This window comes from Chionomys nivalis, chromosome 15 (assembly GCF_950005125.1).
Source record: "Chionomys nivalis chromosome 15, mChiNiv1.1, whole genome shotgun sequence".
NCBI classification, from domain to species: Eukaryota; Metazoa; Chordata; class Mammalia; order Rodentia; family Cricetidae; genus Chionomys; species Chionomys nivalis.
Window position 1 is genome coordinate 62,566,162 of NC_080100.1, and position 19,185 is coordinate 62,585,346.

General features: G+C 45.3%; 1 protein-coding gene across 1 annotated transcript in view; it reads left to right on the top strand.

Annotated features, from left to right (window-relative positions):
• Polr3g (RNA polymerase III subunit G) overlaps positions 1 to 18,889 on the top strand; it is a 46,266-nt gene extending 27,377 nt beyond the window's left edge. The window contains exons 6-8 of the mRNA XM_057789480.1: positions 2,086 to 2,162; positions 12,778 to 12,915; positions 16,703 to 18,889. Of these exons, the coding sequence (XP_057645463.1) occupies positions 2,086 to 2,162; positions 12,778 to 12,915; positions 16,703 to 16,789 (302 nt within the window). The 3' untranslated portion in view covers positions 16,790 to 18,889. The remainder of the gene's footprint in view (positions 1 to 2,085; positions 2,163 to 12,777; positions 12,916 to 16,702) is intronic.
• The last annotated feature ends 296 nt before the right edge of the window (positions 18,890 to 19,185 follow it).

Below are 19,185 nucleotides of genomic sequence, written 5' to 3' on the forward strand. Positions count from 1 at the left end.
CTTGGCCTAACTCCACCTTGGCCTTCCTTAAGGGCAGAAACAATTACCTGGCCCATCACATGAGTGCCATCAATGTCTCTGCATAATCGGATAAAGTCATTTAAATCTCCATCTCTATGGGGGCGTAAAAACCTCCTGACAGAACTTATTAGCATTTTCATAGGCCAAATGCTTAATGACTGGTATAGCTGAATCCACATCTCCAAAAATGTGACTTCCGACCTGTAGAAGGCAGTCAATAAACTCAGAATAAGGTTCTGAAGATCCTTGAAGGGTCTTAGAAATCTGTTCTCGTGATCCTTTGTTAGGTAAAGTTTTCCAAGCTTTAACGGCTGCTGCTGCAGCTATCTGAGCATAAATCGCAGGATCATAAGCAATCTGTGCTGCTAAGCCAGCATATTGTCCTTCACCAGTTAACATGTCAAGGTTATACTGGGGGAAACCTGCTTTGGCATTTTTTTCTGTGGTCTTTTTGCAATTTTCCTGCATTTCACCTCTCCATAACAAGTAATCTCGCCCTGAAAGACAAACTCTGCAAAGCTGCATCCAGTCACTGGGTGTAAGGTTGAGTTCTGCAAAGGATTCCAATAAAGCTACAGTGAAAGGAGCATGCGCTCCATAGTCCATAACTGCTTCTTTTAACTGCTTAATATCCTTAAAGGCCAGGGGGTTATGCTGCCTGCTCCTCTGTCCTTGTTGATCAATATTTTTTACAACAGGATAAATCTGCCTCTCTCTACTTAAATTATTTAACCTGTTCTGGATCTCTCGGATTTCCACCTCTAAGTCTATAGGGGCAGAAGCAATAGTACAAGGATTTTGCGGCTGAGGTCTCATGGAGACATCTCCGTTTGCTTCCTTCCTTTCCTCTTTTTCTAACTTTTTTATCAATGCGATCTCCTTTTTTAAAATTTTTTCTTTTTCTTTTATATCCCTTCTAATACTTCCTGCTCCTAAAACTTCCTGTTCCTCAAGACTCTTAATAGAACTCACAGATTCTGCTTCCTGAATCTCCTCGAGGGTTTTGTTCAAACTCTCTAATTGCTCTTTTACTTTTACATCATCACTGAGAAGAGCATCTCTGACCAAGTGCCATAGTGAAAATATCTCTATGGGGAATTCTTTTGGCCCTGGCTCTTTCAGTGCATTTTGAATATCAGCCTTTACCTGCTCCCAATCAGTAATGTTAAAAGCCCCTGCATGTAGGAACCAGGGAGTAAACTCTAAAACCGTCTTAATGATCTCTTGTGCTGTCTCAACTTTAATAGTGGTGCCTTTATTCTCCCTTTAACACTGGAACAGAATTACTTGCACCCATAACCAATTCACCCTCGCCACTCAATTTCTTACCTGCTGGCCAGCCTTCCCTAGGGCGACCTCTCAGGGATCCCTACTTCCCAATCTCGCAGATGGGTCTCTGACTGCAGTTGCCGATGATCCCAGCGGTGCCTCTAATTGTAACACCCAATTCTGTGTTACACCCTGGGTACTGTTCGTGCGTCACTGTACCTTGCGAGTCGGTCAAGGGCCTGGAGATTGAACACAGGAAGAGACCAGGGTCATTCGAAAGGAGATTAGCCGAATGCCGTTTATTTAGACTTGGGGAAGTCCTTAAGTACCTAACTGCTGCACAAGGACCCCTGCCCAGGCAGGTGGGAAATTACCATATTAACAATGGAGTCAAAGACCTACAGCTAATCACCAGGCAGGGCAGGGAGAGCACAGAAACAAACAGGATGCTTAGTTAGCTGACCATAAACTGTCCCCGGAAATGCACCCCAGGAACAAGGGCAGACCCGGGCCCTACACTAGGGCATCAGTCTGAGGTCACCCTACAGCAGATTCTGTCTCTAGTGACAATAATTCTAAGACTAACGTTTCAGTACTTAGTTAAAACATACCTGGTTGTAGTTGTTAAAAATATCATGTGAAGTGATTGTTATTTGTTTTGAGCTCAGTGAGGTGTGGTGATCCTGTGGGAGGAGCTGAATTTACACCGGAAATGATATGGCTACCTGGTGTGAGGAGAGCTTGGGGACCCCGTTCCTGTGGAAGATCTGTTAACTGCTGGCTGTTTCCTTCCAGTGGATCTAAAATCCAGAATGGCCAAAGCTGCAGACAGCGGTGCTTCACTCTCTGCAGATGTGTTGAAAAAAATTGAGGTAAGTGAAAGACCCCCGGTAGGGACCTTCCCTCAGGTGGAGACCCCGGACCCACAGACCAGGCCGAGACCACGAGTCGGATGCAAACTGCAAGAGGTTTATTAGGTAGACACAGGTACCTGCGGGCGGCAAAGTCTTTCGGAGGACTTGCGCGCCTGTAGACTGGGAGGAGGACTTTTTATAGGAAAGAGGGCAGCAAAAAGCAATTTACAGAAGCAGAAGCGTGGTTATCAGAATGAGGCGGGGGGGGGGGGGGGCATGAATGGTTTTCCTCTCCCAGCATGGATGTCTGGCAGCAGACATCCTGCTCTTATCTTATAGGTATCCTACTTTGAAGTCATCCTGCTTTGTAGATGTCCTATCTTATAGATATCCTGTTTTCCTCTCACGAGAGCAGGCTAGCTGCTGATCCTGAGAATCTTTCAAGCAAACAGGACGTTCTCCCGGGGAGCCTGCTAGCTGCGGGTTCTGAGGAGGGGGTCTGTAGGGTCTTTCATTCCCCCCTTTTCTTTTATCACAGAGTTAAATCTTTTACTCTAAGCAGTTAGGGAACCTCGGTTTCTTGTTGTTGTACCATATGATACTGATGGGTCAGCACTAGGGCCTGAATAACTGACAGCCTGTCTTTCATAAACTGGACCAAGCGGTTTAAGATGCAGGGCCCAAACAGGAGTATCAGAAGGAGGATAATCAATCAAGGGACCCATCAGAGGAGACAATAGAGTCGTAAACCAGGGAGACTTATTAAACCACCCTTCGAACCATCCCTGTTGTGATTCGAGCAGCTTTTGTGTCTGTCTTTACCTCTCTCTAAGCTTTGTCATAGTGTGGTTCGCATAGAAACAACATTCCTCTTTGAGTGCTGCGCATAACTCTCCCTCTTGTAAAAACAACATGTCTAGCCCCCTCGTGTTTTGTAGGGCTACCTCTGAGAGGGGGGGTTAATGACTCTTCAAGTGCGCTAACCGATTCTTCCAGCGCCTTGATATCAGTATGCATGGCTGCCTGAAGTTGTCTAAATTGGCTGGTCTCCATAATCTAAGACTAAGGGGTTGCATCTACCTCCTGGGGTGGCGCCCTGGACATTGGTAGCGGTAGCGATATCATAGCAAGGGCCACAAGCTTTTCCCCCCGCAAGTCCAGGGTCCCCTTCCCGAGTACCCAGGCGTGGTTCCTCGTCTGAGCGTGATTAGATCCCAGATGGAGGAGGGTTTCCAGTAAGCCTCCCCCGTCGTTTCACAACCCCATTGGGCACAGTAACCGTCCCCCGGCCCTCCATGTCCCTTTTGTGTGTTTTGTCCTGGACAAACATAGAAGTCTTTGTTCCTGGTCCCATGTCGTCCCCCTCCACCCCCCGGGTGATGGCAGTCATATCCCGGGAATGTCGCCATCCCCAGTCTTAGTAGGGCCCATATAATGATCCAAGGGCCCCACGGGTAAGCCTTATCTTTAAGGGGTTTTGAGTGCGTTGGGCTCTCCATGCTGGGGTTGCGGCGGGCTCCATTTTGTCAGCTGTATGGGCGGCCTTAACGTGTGAGGCGTGGATCCAGGCTGTGATGCCGTCAACCTTTAGTGCCATTGGGGGTCAGAAGGACAGTGTAAGGGCCTTTCCACCGAGGTTCCAAGTTTTAGGTCTGGTGTCTGCGGACACAAACAGTATCTCCTATCTGGAAGGGATGCGGTTCCACCGGCTGGTTCAGTTGGTCTCGGTAAGCAGCGGCGAGTGGCCTCCAAACCTCTCTCTGCACAATCTGTAGACACCTGTAAATGAGCCTCCAGAGAAGGACTGTTAGCAAAATCGGCAATGTTTGAATTAAAGAAATTTATAAATGGGGAGGAGCCCCATATAGGATTTCAAAAGGAGTCAGTCCATGAGGCCCCAGGGTGTTGTGGGCCCTGTACAGGGCCAGTGGTAAGAGGAGCACCCAGTCTCTAGTGCCAGTTGCAAGCGTTAATTTGGATAAGGTCTCCTTAATTGTTCTATTCATGCATTCTACCTGTCCTGAACTTTGGGGTCTATACGCACAATTTAATTTCCATTCGACCCCTAGGAGTTTGGCCACCTACTGACTTACCTGGGAGACGAAGGCGGGCCCATTATCGGTGCCAAGACTTGAGGCATTCCGTACCTGGGAAATATTTCTTCCAAGAGCTTTTTGGTCACCACCTTTGAGGTTTCGTTTTTGGTGGGAAAGGCTTCTACCCATCCTGAAAAAGTGTCTATGAACACCAGGAGGTATCTATACCCCTAGAGACCTGGCTTAACCTCTGTAAAGTCGATCTCCCAATGTACTCCGGGACAATGTCTCCGTGCCCGAACTCCTGGACCAAGCTTGATTCTGCCTGCATTTACCTGAGCGCAGGCTTGGCATTCATCAGTCACTTTTTGCAGGGCTCCGTCCCTGTTCAGGAGGTATTGGCCTGACTCCTGTCTGTCCAACAAGGTTTTCATCTTCTTTGGCCCCAAATGAGTCAATTTATGCAAGTAGTCTATTATTTTATAAGTATGTTTTGTTGGCATACCAATCTTTTCCTTGAAAACCCAATGTTGCTTTTCGGGGTCATATGTGGCCCCCATTTTCTTTAGGAGATCAATGTCCTCTTTACTATAGGGTAGCGAACTGGAGGCTTGGGCCTCTTCCGGGTTCGTCAAGGGGAGAGCTTGGGAGGTCTTGGTTGATTTTATAGCAATCTCTCAAGCAGCGTTATCTGCCAGCCTATTTCCCTTTTCCTCAGGGCTATGGCCTTTTTGATGCCCAGGGCAGTGCATAATACTTAATTTTGGGGGCAAAAATAAGGCTTTCAGGAGTGCCAGTATCTCAAGTTTGTTTTTAATTTCCTTTCCTTCTGAGGTCAGCAGCCCTCGTCTTCAATAAATTTCCCCATGTATGTGAGCCGTGGCGAATGCATATCGGCTATCCGTATAAACATTCAGTCTCTTACCTTCTGCCATCCGGAGTGCCTAGGTCAGAGCGATGAGTTCAGCCCTCTGGGCGGAGGTGCCTGCTGGTAAGGCTTCTGCCCAAACTACCTCAGTCTCTGTTGTCATTGCTGCCCCCGCCTTTCGTTTCCCATTTGCCAGGAAACTGCTGCCATCCGTATACCAAGTATAGTCAGCATCTCGGAGGGGTTGATTCGTCAGGTCCGGTCTGGTCCCGTGTGTTTCTGCGAGGATCTGGAGGCAGTCGTGGTGTTCCGGGTCCTCAGGCAGGGGGAGCAAGGTCGCGGGATTAAGAGCGACCACAGGTCCGAATTGCACCCGGTCCGCATTCAGGAGCAGGGCTTGGTAGTAAGTCATGCTGGCATTGGAGAGCCAGCGGTCTGGAGGCTGCTTGACCAAGGCTTCCACCGCATGGGGTGCCAGGATAGTCAGTGGCTGGCCCAGGGTTAGTTTACCCGCGTCTTTAGTGAGGACTGCAATAGCTGCTACCATTCGCAGACAGGGCGGCCACCCTGAAGAAACTGGGTTGAGTTTCTTTGAGAGATAAGCTACAGGACGCCTCCAAGGGCCCAGTTTTTGAGTTAGGACCCCTTTGACGTAACCCTGTCTCTCATCCACGAACAAGTCAAAGGGTTTGGTGATGTCAGGGAGGCCTAAAGCAGGGGAGGCTGGTAAGGCTTTCTTAATGTTTTTGAAAGCCCTCTGCTGTTCCTCTCCCCAATCAAACATTGTCCCTTGTTTAGTTAGAGGATACAAGGGTGCAGCCATCTCAGCAAACCCTGGGATCCAGAGGCGGCAGAATCCCGCTGTTCCCAGAAACTCTCGCAGCTGGCGGGGGTTCCGGGGGGCAGGGATGTTAGTGATAGTCTGTTTGCTCACCTCGGTCAGCCATCTCTGTCCATCTTTTAATTGATAACCTAGGTAAATGACTTGCTTCTGGCACATCTGAGCCTTCCTGGCTGATACCCGATATCCTAATTGTCCCAATGTCTGTAGGAGGGACTTTGTGCCCTCCTGACATTCTTTCTCTGAAGCGGCGCCAGAAGGAGGTCATCAACGTATTGGAGCAATGTCAGGGTGGGGTACTGGACCCGAAAGTCGCCAGGTCCCGGTGCAGAGCCTCATCAAAGAGGGTTGGGCTGTTCTTGAATCCCTGGGGGAGCCTAGTCCAGGTCAATTGACCCGAAAGACCAAGATCTGGGTCCTTCCATTCAAAGGCAAAAAGGGGCTGGCTCTCCGGATGCAGCCGCAAGCAGAAGAAGGCATCCTTTAAGTCTAATATGGTATACCAAACGTGGGATGGTGGCAGAGTGCTCAATAAGTTATAGGGGTTGGGGACCATGGGGTGCATGTCCTTCACCCTTTTGTTGACCTCCCTCAAATCCTGCACTGGCCGGTAGTCCCCAGTCCCTGGTTTCTTTACTGGTAAAAGGGGGGGTATTCCATGGTGACCGGCAGGGGATGAGAATGCCCTGGTCCAAGAGCCTCTTTTTTTGCAATAAGCACATTGGTCCCTGTCCATTTTGGCCCCCTTCCTTTCTCCCAGCCTACCTCCCTCTCTTTCTTGTCCTTGAACTACAGTGGCCAGCAGCCTGCTTAATTCTTTATTCTGTTTCATGTCTCTTTCCTCATTTATTGGTTGCTCCTCTGAATATACTTGTAAATTCTCCTTTCCTTCTCTCTTTCTTTGCCTCTTCAGCAGATCCTGTATTGTATACCCCTGCAGACCTTCCAGCCTCTGTAATTTACTTCTGATATCCGGACTGGACTGCCAAATAAAGGATATTGAAACACTAATGGCCTGCCCCGGTTCCCCGGGTCATAGGGAGTATACATTCTGTATGCTTCCTTAAACCTCTCTAAAAAGGCAGAGGGAGTTTTCTCATTCCCTTGTATCACTTGCTTTACCTGAGCCACATTAGTGGGGCGGCATGCTGCCCCTCGGAGACCCGCTATAAGCAGCTGGCGATAGAGGCGTAGGTGTCCCTTACCTGAAGCTGTGGTGAAGTCCCAATCAGGTCGCGTCAGAGGGAAGGCCTCGTCAATTTCGTTAGGCAAAAGGGTTGGGTGACCGTTGTCGCCTGGAACGTTTCTCCGAGCCTCCAAAAAGACTCTTTGCTCTTCCTCTGAGGTCAGCAGGGCTTGCAAGAGTTGCTGGCAATCATCCCAGGTGGGCTGGTGGGTGACTAAAATAGACTCGATTAGATTAGTCAGCGCCACTGGGTTTTTGGAAAAGGAAGGGTTATGCTGTTTCCAGTTATAGAGATCAGAAGCTGAGAATGGCCAGTACTGTTGCTGCCCATTCGGACCCTCTCGGAGGGGAAGGGCGTGGGAGGTGGAATCAGGTGGCGGCTCGCGTCTGTCCCTCTGTTGGCCAGCCATAGGTGAGAGGGCCGGGGATTCTTGTGGGGGCCCCTCGGCCATCGCCGCTTCAGGTCCCTCTGGGCTATCTGATCCTGCATATGGAGGAGGCTCAACATTTTACAGGGTGTGTCAAACTTTTCCAACTTCTATAAGCAGTTACAAATATCATCAGGTCAATTCCAGTAAGAGTACAATGACAGACATTGTTGTTACTAAATACCATCAGTTCCAGTCTCTGAGAAACAGTTAAAACCCCAATTTTCCCCCCTTCTTAAGTGAAGAGGGGTTGTTAACGATTGTCCCATGGTACCAGATTTAGACTCGAGCACAAACAGATATACAAAAACAAAGAACATATTTAAACACAAAAATCCAACAATCAGACACAAACAATATGGACGCTCAGCATGGCTTTGGCGCAAAACCGAAAGCAAAACTTCAGACGGAGACTGTGAAAAATCAGGCTCCGGCCACCTTTGGAATGTGGCCCGTCAGATGAGCACCGAAAAGGCTCTAGATTCAGACCCAAGTCAGCAAAGCAAGACTTTGGGATACAGATTGAGCTCCGGAAAAAGCTGCCACCTAATTCAGGGCTCCAGACACCCTTGGAACGTCTTCCAGGGCTGCGGGGTGGAAGTCCGAGCTCGTCAGCTCCTTCCTGGGCCCGCCAGATACAGAGCACCCAGATCTGAGTGTACAGAGTTAACAAAGCACAGAAACGACGCAGACACAGACTAACAAATCGGTGCTGGCCAGCTTACCTCCCGATGGTGGGTCGGTGGTCCCTGGGTGGGGGCCTTCAATTCCCGGCCAACGCACCAAATGAAAGACCCCCGGTAGGGACCTTCCCTCAGGTGGAGACCCCGGACCCACAGACCAGGCCGAGACCACGAGTCGGATGCAAACTGCAAGAGGTTTATTAGGTAGACACAGGTACCTGCGGGCGGCAAAGTCTTTCGGAGGACTTGCGCGCCTGTAGACTGGGAGGAGGACTTTTTATAGGAAAGAGGGCAGCAAAAAGCAATTTACAGAAGCAGAAGCGTGGTTATCAGAATGAGGCGGGGGGGGGGGGGCATGAATGGTTTTCCTCTCCCAGCATGGATGTCTGGCAGCAGACATCCTGCTCTTATCTTATAGGTATCCTACTTTGAAGTCATCCTGCTTTGTAGATGTCCTATCTTATAGATATCCTGTTTTCCTCTCACGAGAGCAGGCTAGCTGCTGATCCTGAGAATCTTTCAAGCAAACAGGACGTTCTCCCGGGGAGCCTGCTAGCTGCGGGTTCTGAGGAGGGGGTCTGTAGGGTCTTTCAGTAAGGTTATAGTTACAAACTTGAGCTGGGAAAAACACGAAAGGCCATACTTTCTTTACCTGTCAGCCTTATCTTTTTATTAACGTGGAGCTGGCAGAAGGGCACTTGGTGCTAAGTTAGGTGTGCAGGAAAGAGCTCCCCTGGGGTTGAGCAAACGTGGACCCTTGCCTGCGTGTCTCTCCTAAGCTGTCTCTTCTTCTTCCTTGTTAAGCACCACTCCCAATGCCAGGCTTGCCTTTTACTGTGTCCTTAACGCCCCCTTAGACAGTGGTCTGGGGGAGCACAGAGAAGCATGAACCGCTGACATGATTAGATGTAATTCTTTAGAGAGACCTCGCTTTCCTTTGGTCGATGTACATGTTCTCTGCCCCCTCTCCCAAGGGTTTTGCAGTATAAATAGAAGAGTCTATTGAGAGAAAGCTGGTACTCTATGGACCTTATTTTTCTAGGATTAAACAAAATAAAGTCTAGGTAAGTTCCTTAAAAATGTGTTCTCTCTCTGCCGGGCGATGGTGGCGCACGCCTTTAATCCCAGCACTCGGGAGGCAGAGGCAGGCGGATCTCTGTGAGTTCGAGACCAGCCTGGTCTACAGAGCTAGTTCCAGGACAGGCTCCAAAACCACAGAGAAACCCTGTCTTGAAAAACCAAAAAAAAAAAAAAATGTGTTCTCTCATCCCTGTCCATATCTTTATTTTCTTTGTTGTGAACTCCAAAACTATGCATTTCTTACATATCCTTTCAGAAATATTTTACTCATAAAAGAATACAGAACTTCCCCCCCCTAAAGTTTTTTAATCCTTAAAACTTATTTTATTATTTTATGTGTATGAGTGTTTTGCCTGCATGTATATATGTGCATCGCATGAGTGCCTGATGTCCGTGGAGGGTTCAGATCCCCTGGGGCCTCTGCAAGAGCAACAGGGCTGAGCCAAGAACCCAGCCTGAAATCCCCCTTCTAATAACAAAAATAGTATGTCACATTTCTGCATTTTTATTTTATTTTTTAATAAAATGTCATGAACATGGTTTCATATCCAACTGTACAGAGCCCCTCATTCTCTCATTGGTCACAGCAATGTTAGAGTGAACCACAGTTGTTTAAGAACTTAACTAGTCCTCACTGACGAATAATGTGGCTTTATAGTAAGTATATCATTTCACATTATAATGGTAAAAATAAAATGGCATCGTTCCCCGAAGGGCGGTAGCGGGCAGCAGGCAGCGGGAATGAGGGCAGTGGGTCCCAGGCAAGGAGACTGCAGCGGTGAGAGACCTCTGTGGGTCAGCCGGTCCCACAAGGAGCCTCCAGCCTCTGCAGGTTATGGAAGGGAAGGGGAGAGGGAAGGAGAAGGGGGATGAAGAGAGAGAGGCAAAGAGCGAGAGAGAAACAGAGAGAGACTGAAAGGAAGGAGCTCAAGCTGGCAGTGGAAGGAAGATCCACTCTCAGCTCTCTGAGCACAGAGGAGGGAGTAGGCAGGGCTTGTCTCTTAAAGGAACAGGACAGACCATTACACACATGAGTAGAGTAGTTTTAGGAAGTAGAACTGTTGGGCAATCATTTTATGTCTCGTATAAAAGAGTTGGTGATTGCCACATCGATCTCCCTGAGGGTTCCACCATGAACCCTGTGCTTGTGTGCATTGATGTTGATAATTACAGCAAGACTGACTGAGAACATGTACATGCCTAGCCATTTGATGAGTGCTTTATGTGCACTCTGTCCTTAGGAGCAGACAGGTAGGTTGTTTTATTCCTTACTTACAGAGGAAAGTCGATGGTTCAAAGTGTTTTTGCTGACCTCTTTGGCACATACACTTGATGGTAGCTCCTAGTTTTACTAATTTGTTTTTGTAAGATACTTGAGCTAGATGACAATATGTCTAAAATGTAAAATCTGGAAGATCAATGAAGGAATAGTAATAACTGTCAGGTTTAACTAGGTGGAATAATTGTAGGATTTATGGACCACGAATCCTGCCTGCTGGTAAAGTTTTGAGTTCTCGAAGATGCACATAAAGTGTACATGAAGCAGGCTTTGGCCGTAGTTTCTCCGGAGGACACTGTCTGCGGCGCAAAAAGGAGTCTCCCTGTGTAGATAGTGTCTAAGCTAGACCTGTTCTGGGGCTGCATCTTAACTGTTTCCCAGAGGTTTATGCTATATCCGTCCTTATCTCCTTAAGCCTATAGAGTAAGTTTAAGTAGTTCAATCTCATGGAAGAGAAAACGGAGGCTGCTAAGTGGAAGAGCCAAGCAGTTAGCTCATTGAAAAGAATGAAGTAATGACTCAGAGTTTTTGTCCTTGGGGCCATTGTAAAAGTCATTTGCCTACCTCTCCTGTGGCAGTTGCCTGCCTTGGGTGTGTGTGGTATAGATAAAGATGAGACTGTTTGCTTGACCTGTTGGATTTGGCAGCCATAGAAATAATAGATCTCTGGTCCTCACAGCACACTGAAATGAATGCTGTACTTCCAAAAAACTAGGTTTGTGGTTCGTTTTGTAAAACAGTGTTGTTTCTAATTATGAAATTAGATAACAGAATATACTTTTTACAGAGCAAAATAAATATAGCATTTTCCCTCCAGTATAATTGAATTTAGTGGGAGGCCTTCTTACTTATGATCTGGTTAAAACAGAAAAGACACAATACCATTTATTAACTAATATAATATAGCATCGTGTGTGTCTCAATGTTTCAGAAGTTTGGAAATTTTGTTTGCTTGGTATTTCACAACATTGTTCTAGTAACTGCCAAGGCCACACAAGGTTTGTTATCAGGGTAAATCGCCCTGTGTGTGTGCCAGTCTTGGTTTTAGTTTGTTCTGCCTGCATGAGGTGTATTGTAGCTTGAAATGTATTTAGAGATGGAATATTAGGAGCTTGAGAGACAACCCGGTAGTTAAAGCTCTCACAGAGGACTGGAGCTCCGAGCCCCAGCATGCTCATAAAGCCAGGGAGCCTGCAGTTACCTGTCAGCCCAGTGCTAGGGCGACCGAGAGAAGGGATCCCTAAGAGGCAAGCAGTAGGCTGGCAAAACTAGCCAGAACCTGTTTTAATAAATTAAATGGAGAGTGACTGAGAAAGATACCCAGTGTCCATTTCCATTCTCCACATGCAAGTCCACACACATGCATTCACACACACACACACACACACACACAGCCATTCAAAATTAATTCATTTAAATTGGATCTGTTTAAAGTTGTCTTTTCTTTCTTTGCCTTTGAACTTCTTCCTTTAAAGTTGGAATTAAAAGAATTTTTAAATATTCAGGGAGTTAAAGAAGAGGTAAGTTGTAGATCCTCTGGATATAAAATATGTATTCTGTTCATGAATAATCAATCGGCAAAGTTATTTTACTAATTACTCTTCTTTTTTTTTTTTTTTTTTTTTTGGATTTTTCGAGACAGGGTTTCTCCGTAGCTTTTGGTTCCTATCCTGGAACTAGCTCTTGTAGACCAGGCTGGCCTCGAACTCACAGAGATCCGCCTGCCTCTGCCTCCCGAATGCTGGGATTAAAGGCGTGCACTACCACCACCCGGTGGCATGGTGGTTTTTCAGGTAGAAAACAAGAACCATCCAGTAGTCATGGCATCCCAACTCTGTCTCTTCCTTATTTCTAGAATTGTGCATAACAGCTAGTGTGGTTAGTGATGTGTGTTTTATTCTCTTTTTCTCAACCTTCCAGATGTATCATGAAATAGAAATTCTTGGGAATGGGAAGTAATGAAAGACAAAGGGGATAGGAAGGGGATAAACTAAATCCTGTCCCACGTTTTCAGAGGAATAGGGATAGGAATCATGAAAAAAGGCATTATGGATTAGAATTCTAACCCCAGGTTAAGAGAACTGAAGAACGGACAGTGCAGTGAGGTGGGAGACTGGCAGGCATGTTAATTTAGGAGGAACCTAAAATGATCCATAAGTCTTTTCTTTGGACTGGGTGTGTAGACCAAAGAATAATTGTCTCCATGGCAATTAATGAACCTCACTTTATCAGGAACTAGAAAAGAGAGGCGATGGCGAAAAATCGGATGAGGAAAACGAAGACAAAGAAGGGAGCAAAAAGAAAGATGGTGACGACGAAGACGGCGAAGACTCAGAGCAGGAGGAGTACGATGAAGAGGAGCAAGAGGAGGTAAAATCTGCTGCTAAGATGGCTGCTAACTGCTTCCTATGGCATAATACATCAGTCGGCACCGTAAGCCTAGCAAACTCCTGAATGAGGTGGGAGGGGTGTGAGGCTTTGTCACAAAGCAAAAACCCAAGTTTATAGATCCAGAAATTCATTTTTTTTTCTAGAAAGGTTTTCTCTATTGTTCTGGAGCCTGTCCTAGAACTCGCTCTGTGGACCAGGCTGGCATCGAACTCAGGAAGATCCACCAGCCTCTGCCTCCCAAATGATGGGATTAAACACACGCACCACCATGGCCAAGCTGCATATAATGATTTTTACTCTGAGAAGTATGTTTGATTTTTGCTTGGTCATGAGACTGTGAGGAGAAGAGATGACCGTTCCTTCATGGAAATTATTCTGCAGAGGAAACAAGCAGAAAGGCAATTGTTACTGAAACTACCTGGCGCGAGTGAGAAGGAAACAAGGAACATGCAACAAACCCACTTAGAGAGAGGAGGATGGCTTGTCCAGCTTTTAAAGGTTGGCTAGCACATGTGCACAGGGAGTAGACATGGCTACGTCATACGCAGATGACGGGGCTCACGCATGCGCACAAGGACTTAGCTGAGTCATACGTGTATGATATGATCCATGCATGCGTGCAAAGGTTTAGCTGAGTCATGATGTCATCCACGGCTCACGCAGGGCCCTTTGAGATCCCCGTGAGCCATTAGGCACTTCTGCCTGAGGGCTTGTCTGCTTGTGCACAGCCCCAGAACCCGGAAGTTTCAGTCTTATGTGGCAGAAATCATTATTGTTACAACACAGGGAATAATTCTGTGGTGTAGACAGGATGCTACAAGGGCACAAACCAGACACAGTGCTCCTAATTACAGCACGTGGGAGGTGGAGTCAGGAGGGTCAGGAGTTCAAGGTTATCTTCAGCCAGTCTGACCTTGTCAGACAACAAAACAAGACAGCCTGTAAGACCTTGAGAGTGAGCTCTAGGGGAGGGAACTTGCAGGGAAGGTCTGCAGGTAGGTGATGAGAGTGGTGTTTCTGCCACTGACCAGGTAAGTCAGCTGGACTTGAGGGGTTAAAAAGGACCACAATGGGGTTCACTGGGGTCCTGAATGCCAGGCTGAGAAATCTGACTTTCTCTTTCCATGTTATGGTAAGCCACTGAAGGATTCTTAATATGCGATGTTAGCTATATTGCATTTTAGAAAACTCACTTGCTTACATTGGATCATATTTGAAAATTTCTTGCCAGCTAGTAGTTCAAAGCCACTGCTAAGTTTACTCCTTAAAGATGGCTCAGTGAGTAAAGGGGCTTGCCAGCAAGCCTGCTGAGCTTAGTCCCCAGAGCTCACGTGGGGGAGAGAATGGACTCAGAAGTTGCCCTTTGACCTCCACATGCGCACCCCTTTCCCCACAATAAATAAATAACTGTTAGTATGAAAATACACAGTAATATATGGAGCCATTTCTTGATGCCACAACAGGGATATTGGAGAGGTATTAAGTTTGGATGGCAGATGCCAGTATTCTAGACAAAGCTGACTTTATAATGCTCTTTTTGTGTGTGTGTTGAGAGAAGACCTAATCTATTGGAAGCTTGTTTGGAACTCACTTTACAGCACAGGGTGGTTTCAGTTCTCCTGCATTGCAGCCTCTCAGGTATTGGAATATAAGTCAGAGCCACTATGCCCAGCTCAGAAATGCGATTTTGATAAAATCAACTTCCATTGAGTCTAGACCACGTGTGTTAAAATTCAGTTTTAGTTGTAACAATTACAAATTCATCGGCTTGGGTGGTAGAGCGAACCTTTAATTCCGGCGCTCTCAATTCAAGGCCAGCCTGGGGCGATAATGTAGTAAACAAAGTTTATATATCTGTACTTCATAAAAAAGCAAAACTACAGAGAATTGAGGCTGAGTGAGGGCTAGAAAGAAAGGTACCTCCCTTAGAGGTCTTGTCTTTAAAGTTCTCTTTGTTCTTTTTAATCAATTAATTAATTGAAATTTCATGATAATTAATTTACTCATTGAATTGAGACTTGATAAACGTTATTTTGGCGAGTAAAGTGTAGTGCATAATCAGGTAACACATGTTAAAGAAGATGCTTCTTTCTCTTCTGATATTTTGAATATTTAGTTTATGAATAAACCTGGCGCTCAGGGGAAAGCCAAGAGCCAATCAGGCCATTGGTCTCAGCAGGCTCCCCAAATACGCCTGCATCAGGATTGCTGACAGTGTGAGCATTTGACTCACCAGACATTCTTGGGAAAAGTACCCACGTCTAAAAGACAAGTGCTACTTGCTTGATTGGGAATGCCAGGGTTTCTCCTCCTTACAGTGTGAATGAGTTTGTTGCTTATATTTCCCTACACACAGAACCAAGGCCCTATTTACTAGTTAGCTTCATTTGAATGTTCTGCCTGTCACCCTCCCTACTGTGTAGGCCCCAGGCTTCAGCTTGGTTTCTGGACGTTCACAGAATTCTTGGCATTCGAGAAGCTATGCCAACTTTAGGATGCCACAGAGGGTTTGTGTTGGAAGCGTAAACATGCAGGATTTAGGGAAGACAAAGTATTATAAAATGTACAGAGATGCATAGACATTCCAGATGTTTGCAAAGAAAACCTGTAAGATAAAGCTGGTATTCAGAAAGCTTTCTTTTGAGAATTGTCATCTGTTTCCACTGTAAATAGCAGAGATGTAGAGATTTGGGGGAATGGGGTCAGGGATGAGGCAGGGTCTTGCTCTGTGTGTGTGTGTGTGTGTGTGTGTGTGTGTGTGTGTGTGTGTGTAGTCCAGGCTGGCCTTGAAGTCAGCATTTCTTCCCCTCAGTTTTCTCAGTGCTAGAACCAGCACACTCTTCACCGCATAGCTAGTTTTCCAATGATGTTTTTCTTCATACGTACAGCAGCTCCCTGCCTGTTCCTCCTTGTCCTTCAATGCCCCAGTCTACCCGGGATCATAGTAAAAACAAGCCCCAGCATTGCACTGTTTCAGCTCATCCCTAAGTATCTCAGTGTGGACGCAAGCTATCATTGCGCTTAATGTCATCCAGTATCTCACCCACTTTGAAATTTGCTTGATAAAAAAATCTTTATTACAGTCCATATAAAATCCATACCCTGCACCTGGCTGAGAAGTCTCAATCTGTATTCAAATGGATTTTTGAGGTTTTGATAGAAGGCACACATATCTTCTGTCTTGTTTTGAGGCATGAAAACCTTACTCGGCTAGAACTGAGACACAGCCAGAAGCTGGGAGGAACGTACAGGGATGAACGTGGTTTCCCGTAGGTTCGGGTGGGGAGGAGATTGTACTGTGATAGGAAATGATGCCCCGGTTGCTGTTACACTTTGTGACTTCATCCCTGGGTTCTGATGCAAGGTAAAGACTGTTGATGGAAACCCTTATTTCTTGGTCGGTCAATACATTGGTGAAATCAATGACCAGTGTTTCAGCTCCTAAAACCCCAAATCGCCCCCCCCGAGGAGCTGCCATGGACATTCCTGCTGGGATGGAAGCACGGCCTTTCTGATCGTCTAGCTGATTAGCAGCTGAGCATGGTAAGGAGTGGTACTGAGAGAAAGCGGCACAAGTAGAAAATGTGGAACTGCTTTCTAAGAGGAGAGCAGTCGGAAGCAAAGGCTTTCTAAAACTTCAGGTCTTCTCTCTTTCCCTTTTTACTTTAATTTGATATTTATAAATTAAAGGAATGCATTTTTTGTATAATATTCATAAATGTTGCTGAGTCACTTTATTGACTAAGGAATATATCCCTTCACTTAGGAAAATGACTACATCAACTCCTACTTCGAAGACGGAGATGATTTTGTTATAGACAGCGATGATAACATGGATGAAGCAACCTATTAGCCATGGAATTTCTCTCTCTTTTTTTGGTGCAGCTCTGAGCATTTGTACTGACTTCCTTTATTTCTGATATGGATTGAGCCCCTATTTTCTGTTGTTCAGTGTTGGGTTTGATAAATTCTTCTCAAGCTCTTCAGAAGCACTGTGTGTTTACACCACGACCTTACCCCAGAACCTCCACCGCTCCTCTGATTATGTACTGAAGTTTGGGGTTCTTTGGTCTTTGTTTTATTTGGATTTGAATGTGCCTGAAGAGCTTTAGCATCGTGTGTTCATACTTGAAAAAGATCTGTCTCGCTTACCTGCTGACCTCTGGTAAAGCTGTTACTAGTCAGAGTGGAGTTCCATTGATACTGCACAAGGAGCACTTTAAACACAAACTGGAAAATGATTTCTCTTACCTGGTATGTTCTGTTTTATCACATGGTGACTGCATAGACTCACCTGAGTTCTTGTGGACTCAGGAGGTGAGAGTTCTGGGGGTGGGAAACATGCCCACGGCAAAATACAGTGAGCCGGGTGAAACAGCATGGTTTCCCTCTCAGCCGAAACAGGCTTTCCCGTGGGCAAAAGGATACAGAACGCTTGACTTTGGAGGTGATTCCATGTGAATTAATCATTCCACTGTGTTAAGTTTGACATCTTCAATTTAGGGGGTTTATGGAAAAAAATAACTGAGACATATGGTTTAATTCTCTGCTTTATGTATGTAAGTGGAAATAAGTCCTGGCTGAATAAACTCTGTAACAGATGGGCAGTGCCCTTGGCTTCATTTCACAAGATTCAGAGACTGCAAGCCAAGGAAAGAATCATGGAAAATGAACTCAGGTCATTTTGAAATTGCAACTGATTCTTCTTGTTTTAACTTACAGGGTGACTCCCCTGTAGTTTTATACTTTGCAGGAGATATCCAGAACCCTTCACCTCTAACGACTTTGAACATGCCAAAGATTTCTGAGGAAATGTATATTATACATTTCAAAACTAATATCTTAAAGTTATCTTAACTTATCTACCTAAAGGAGGAAACCCTGCTCTCTGCTTTGGGGAGACTTGTCATTTATTACCTTCTGACCTGGAAACTGGAGCCCTGCTTTTTCTCTCAGGATCAAGATAACCTTGAAATTGAGCTTAAGTTCATGTGCCTTAGTTTCTCCACTTTTAAGCAGTTTCCTATAAAAATTGTTTGAACACTAAGTAGAGTTTACTAAATATTCCATCTTTTACCTTACAGAAACAATCATGCCCTAAATTTGATTTTTACCCTGTAAACAACTGTACTGTGGAAAGCAACGTAGTTGTGAGACCATTTTTCTGCTTCATTATAATTCAGTTTTCTGATCTTGTACCCATGTTAGATTTGTACAGTCTGGCGAGATTCCAACGTTCTTTTCTCAGAAGAATACTTTAAATGGCAATACTTCTTCAAATATTTCTTCCAGATGGGTGTGATGGTCCATATCTTGTCTGTATAGTGCTGTCCTGACCATGTGTGACTTACATCCAGTTCCCAGGAACTTGTAAAAAGTATTTTAAGATTCTGAGTGGAAACATGAAAAGTCTTTAATGATCCAGTGTGTTGGGAAAAAGCTTTAATAGTGATGGCAAATGCTGTTATTTGGGAATGACAGGTACTTTATTCTCTTACATTTGGTACCAGAGCCAAACATGTATATCATAGATGCTCCTCTCTTTATTACAAATCTGCAAATAACTGTTCAAATTGGGGAGATGCATTTGCAAGAACTTCTTCCCTAGCTTCCGGTTTGTCTTCACTGCTGTTTCTTCTGTAGGAAGCCCCTTTCGGACAGGACTTATTCTGGGGCATCTGGCATCTTTAGTGATGTTGTCACCGTTTGAAAGATCAGTTTACAACTTTAAATATACTAATTTTGAGAAAAGATGTTTTTTAGGTTGCTTGACTAACATAAATCTTGTTTTCTTGGCTTAAGCTTTGAGACTGTGAAATTGCTTTAGAGATAAATTCTTAATGGTTAAAGTACTTACTGGGACTGGTTGGTGAAATATCTTAACAAATAAAACTATTTGCTACAATGCTGATTTTTCTGTATTTGTTTATACATATAAAGTTTAAAAAATAAAATACAGACCTTAATACTAAGATCGTTTACTGTGAAATTTATTTGGTAGAGAAAACTAGTTAATTCTGTTGGTTTTTTTTTTTTTTTTTTTCTGCTAAAGTAACTTCATTTATTGAGCAGGAATGGTTGTTAATAAACCTCACCACATATAACCAAACTCTTGCCTCTGATTTGGCAGGGCGTGTGTGTTCACTGTTAGCACCAAAGGATTACAGTCCTTCTGTCCATCCACACCTTCAGGTGACAAGTGTCAGAGGGATTGTAAAACAACTTTTAAGGTCACATTGCTGTAAAATA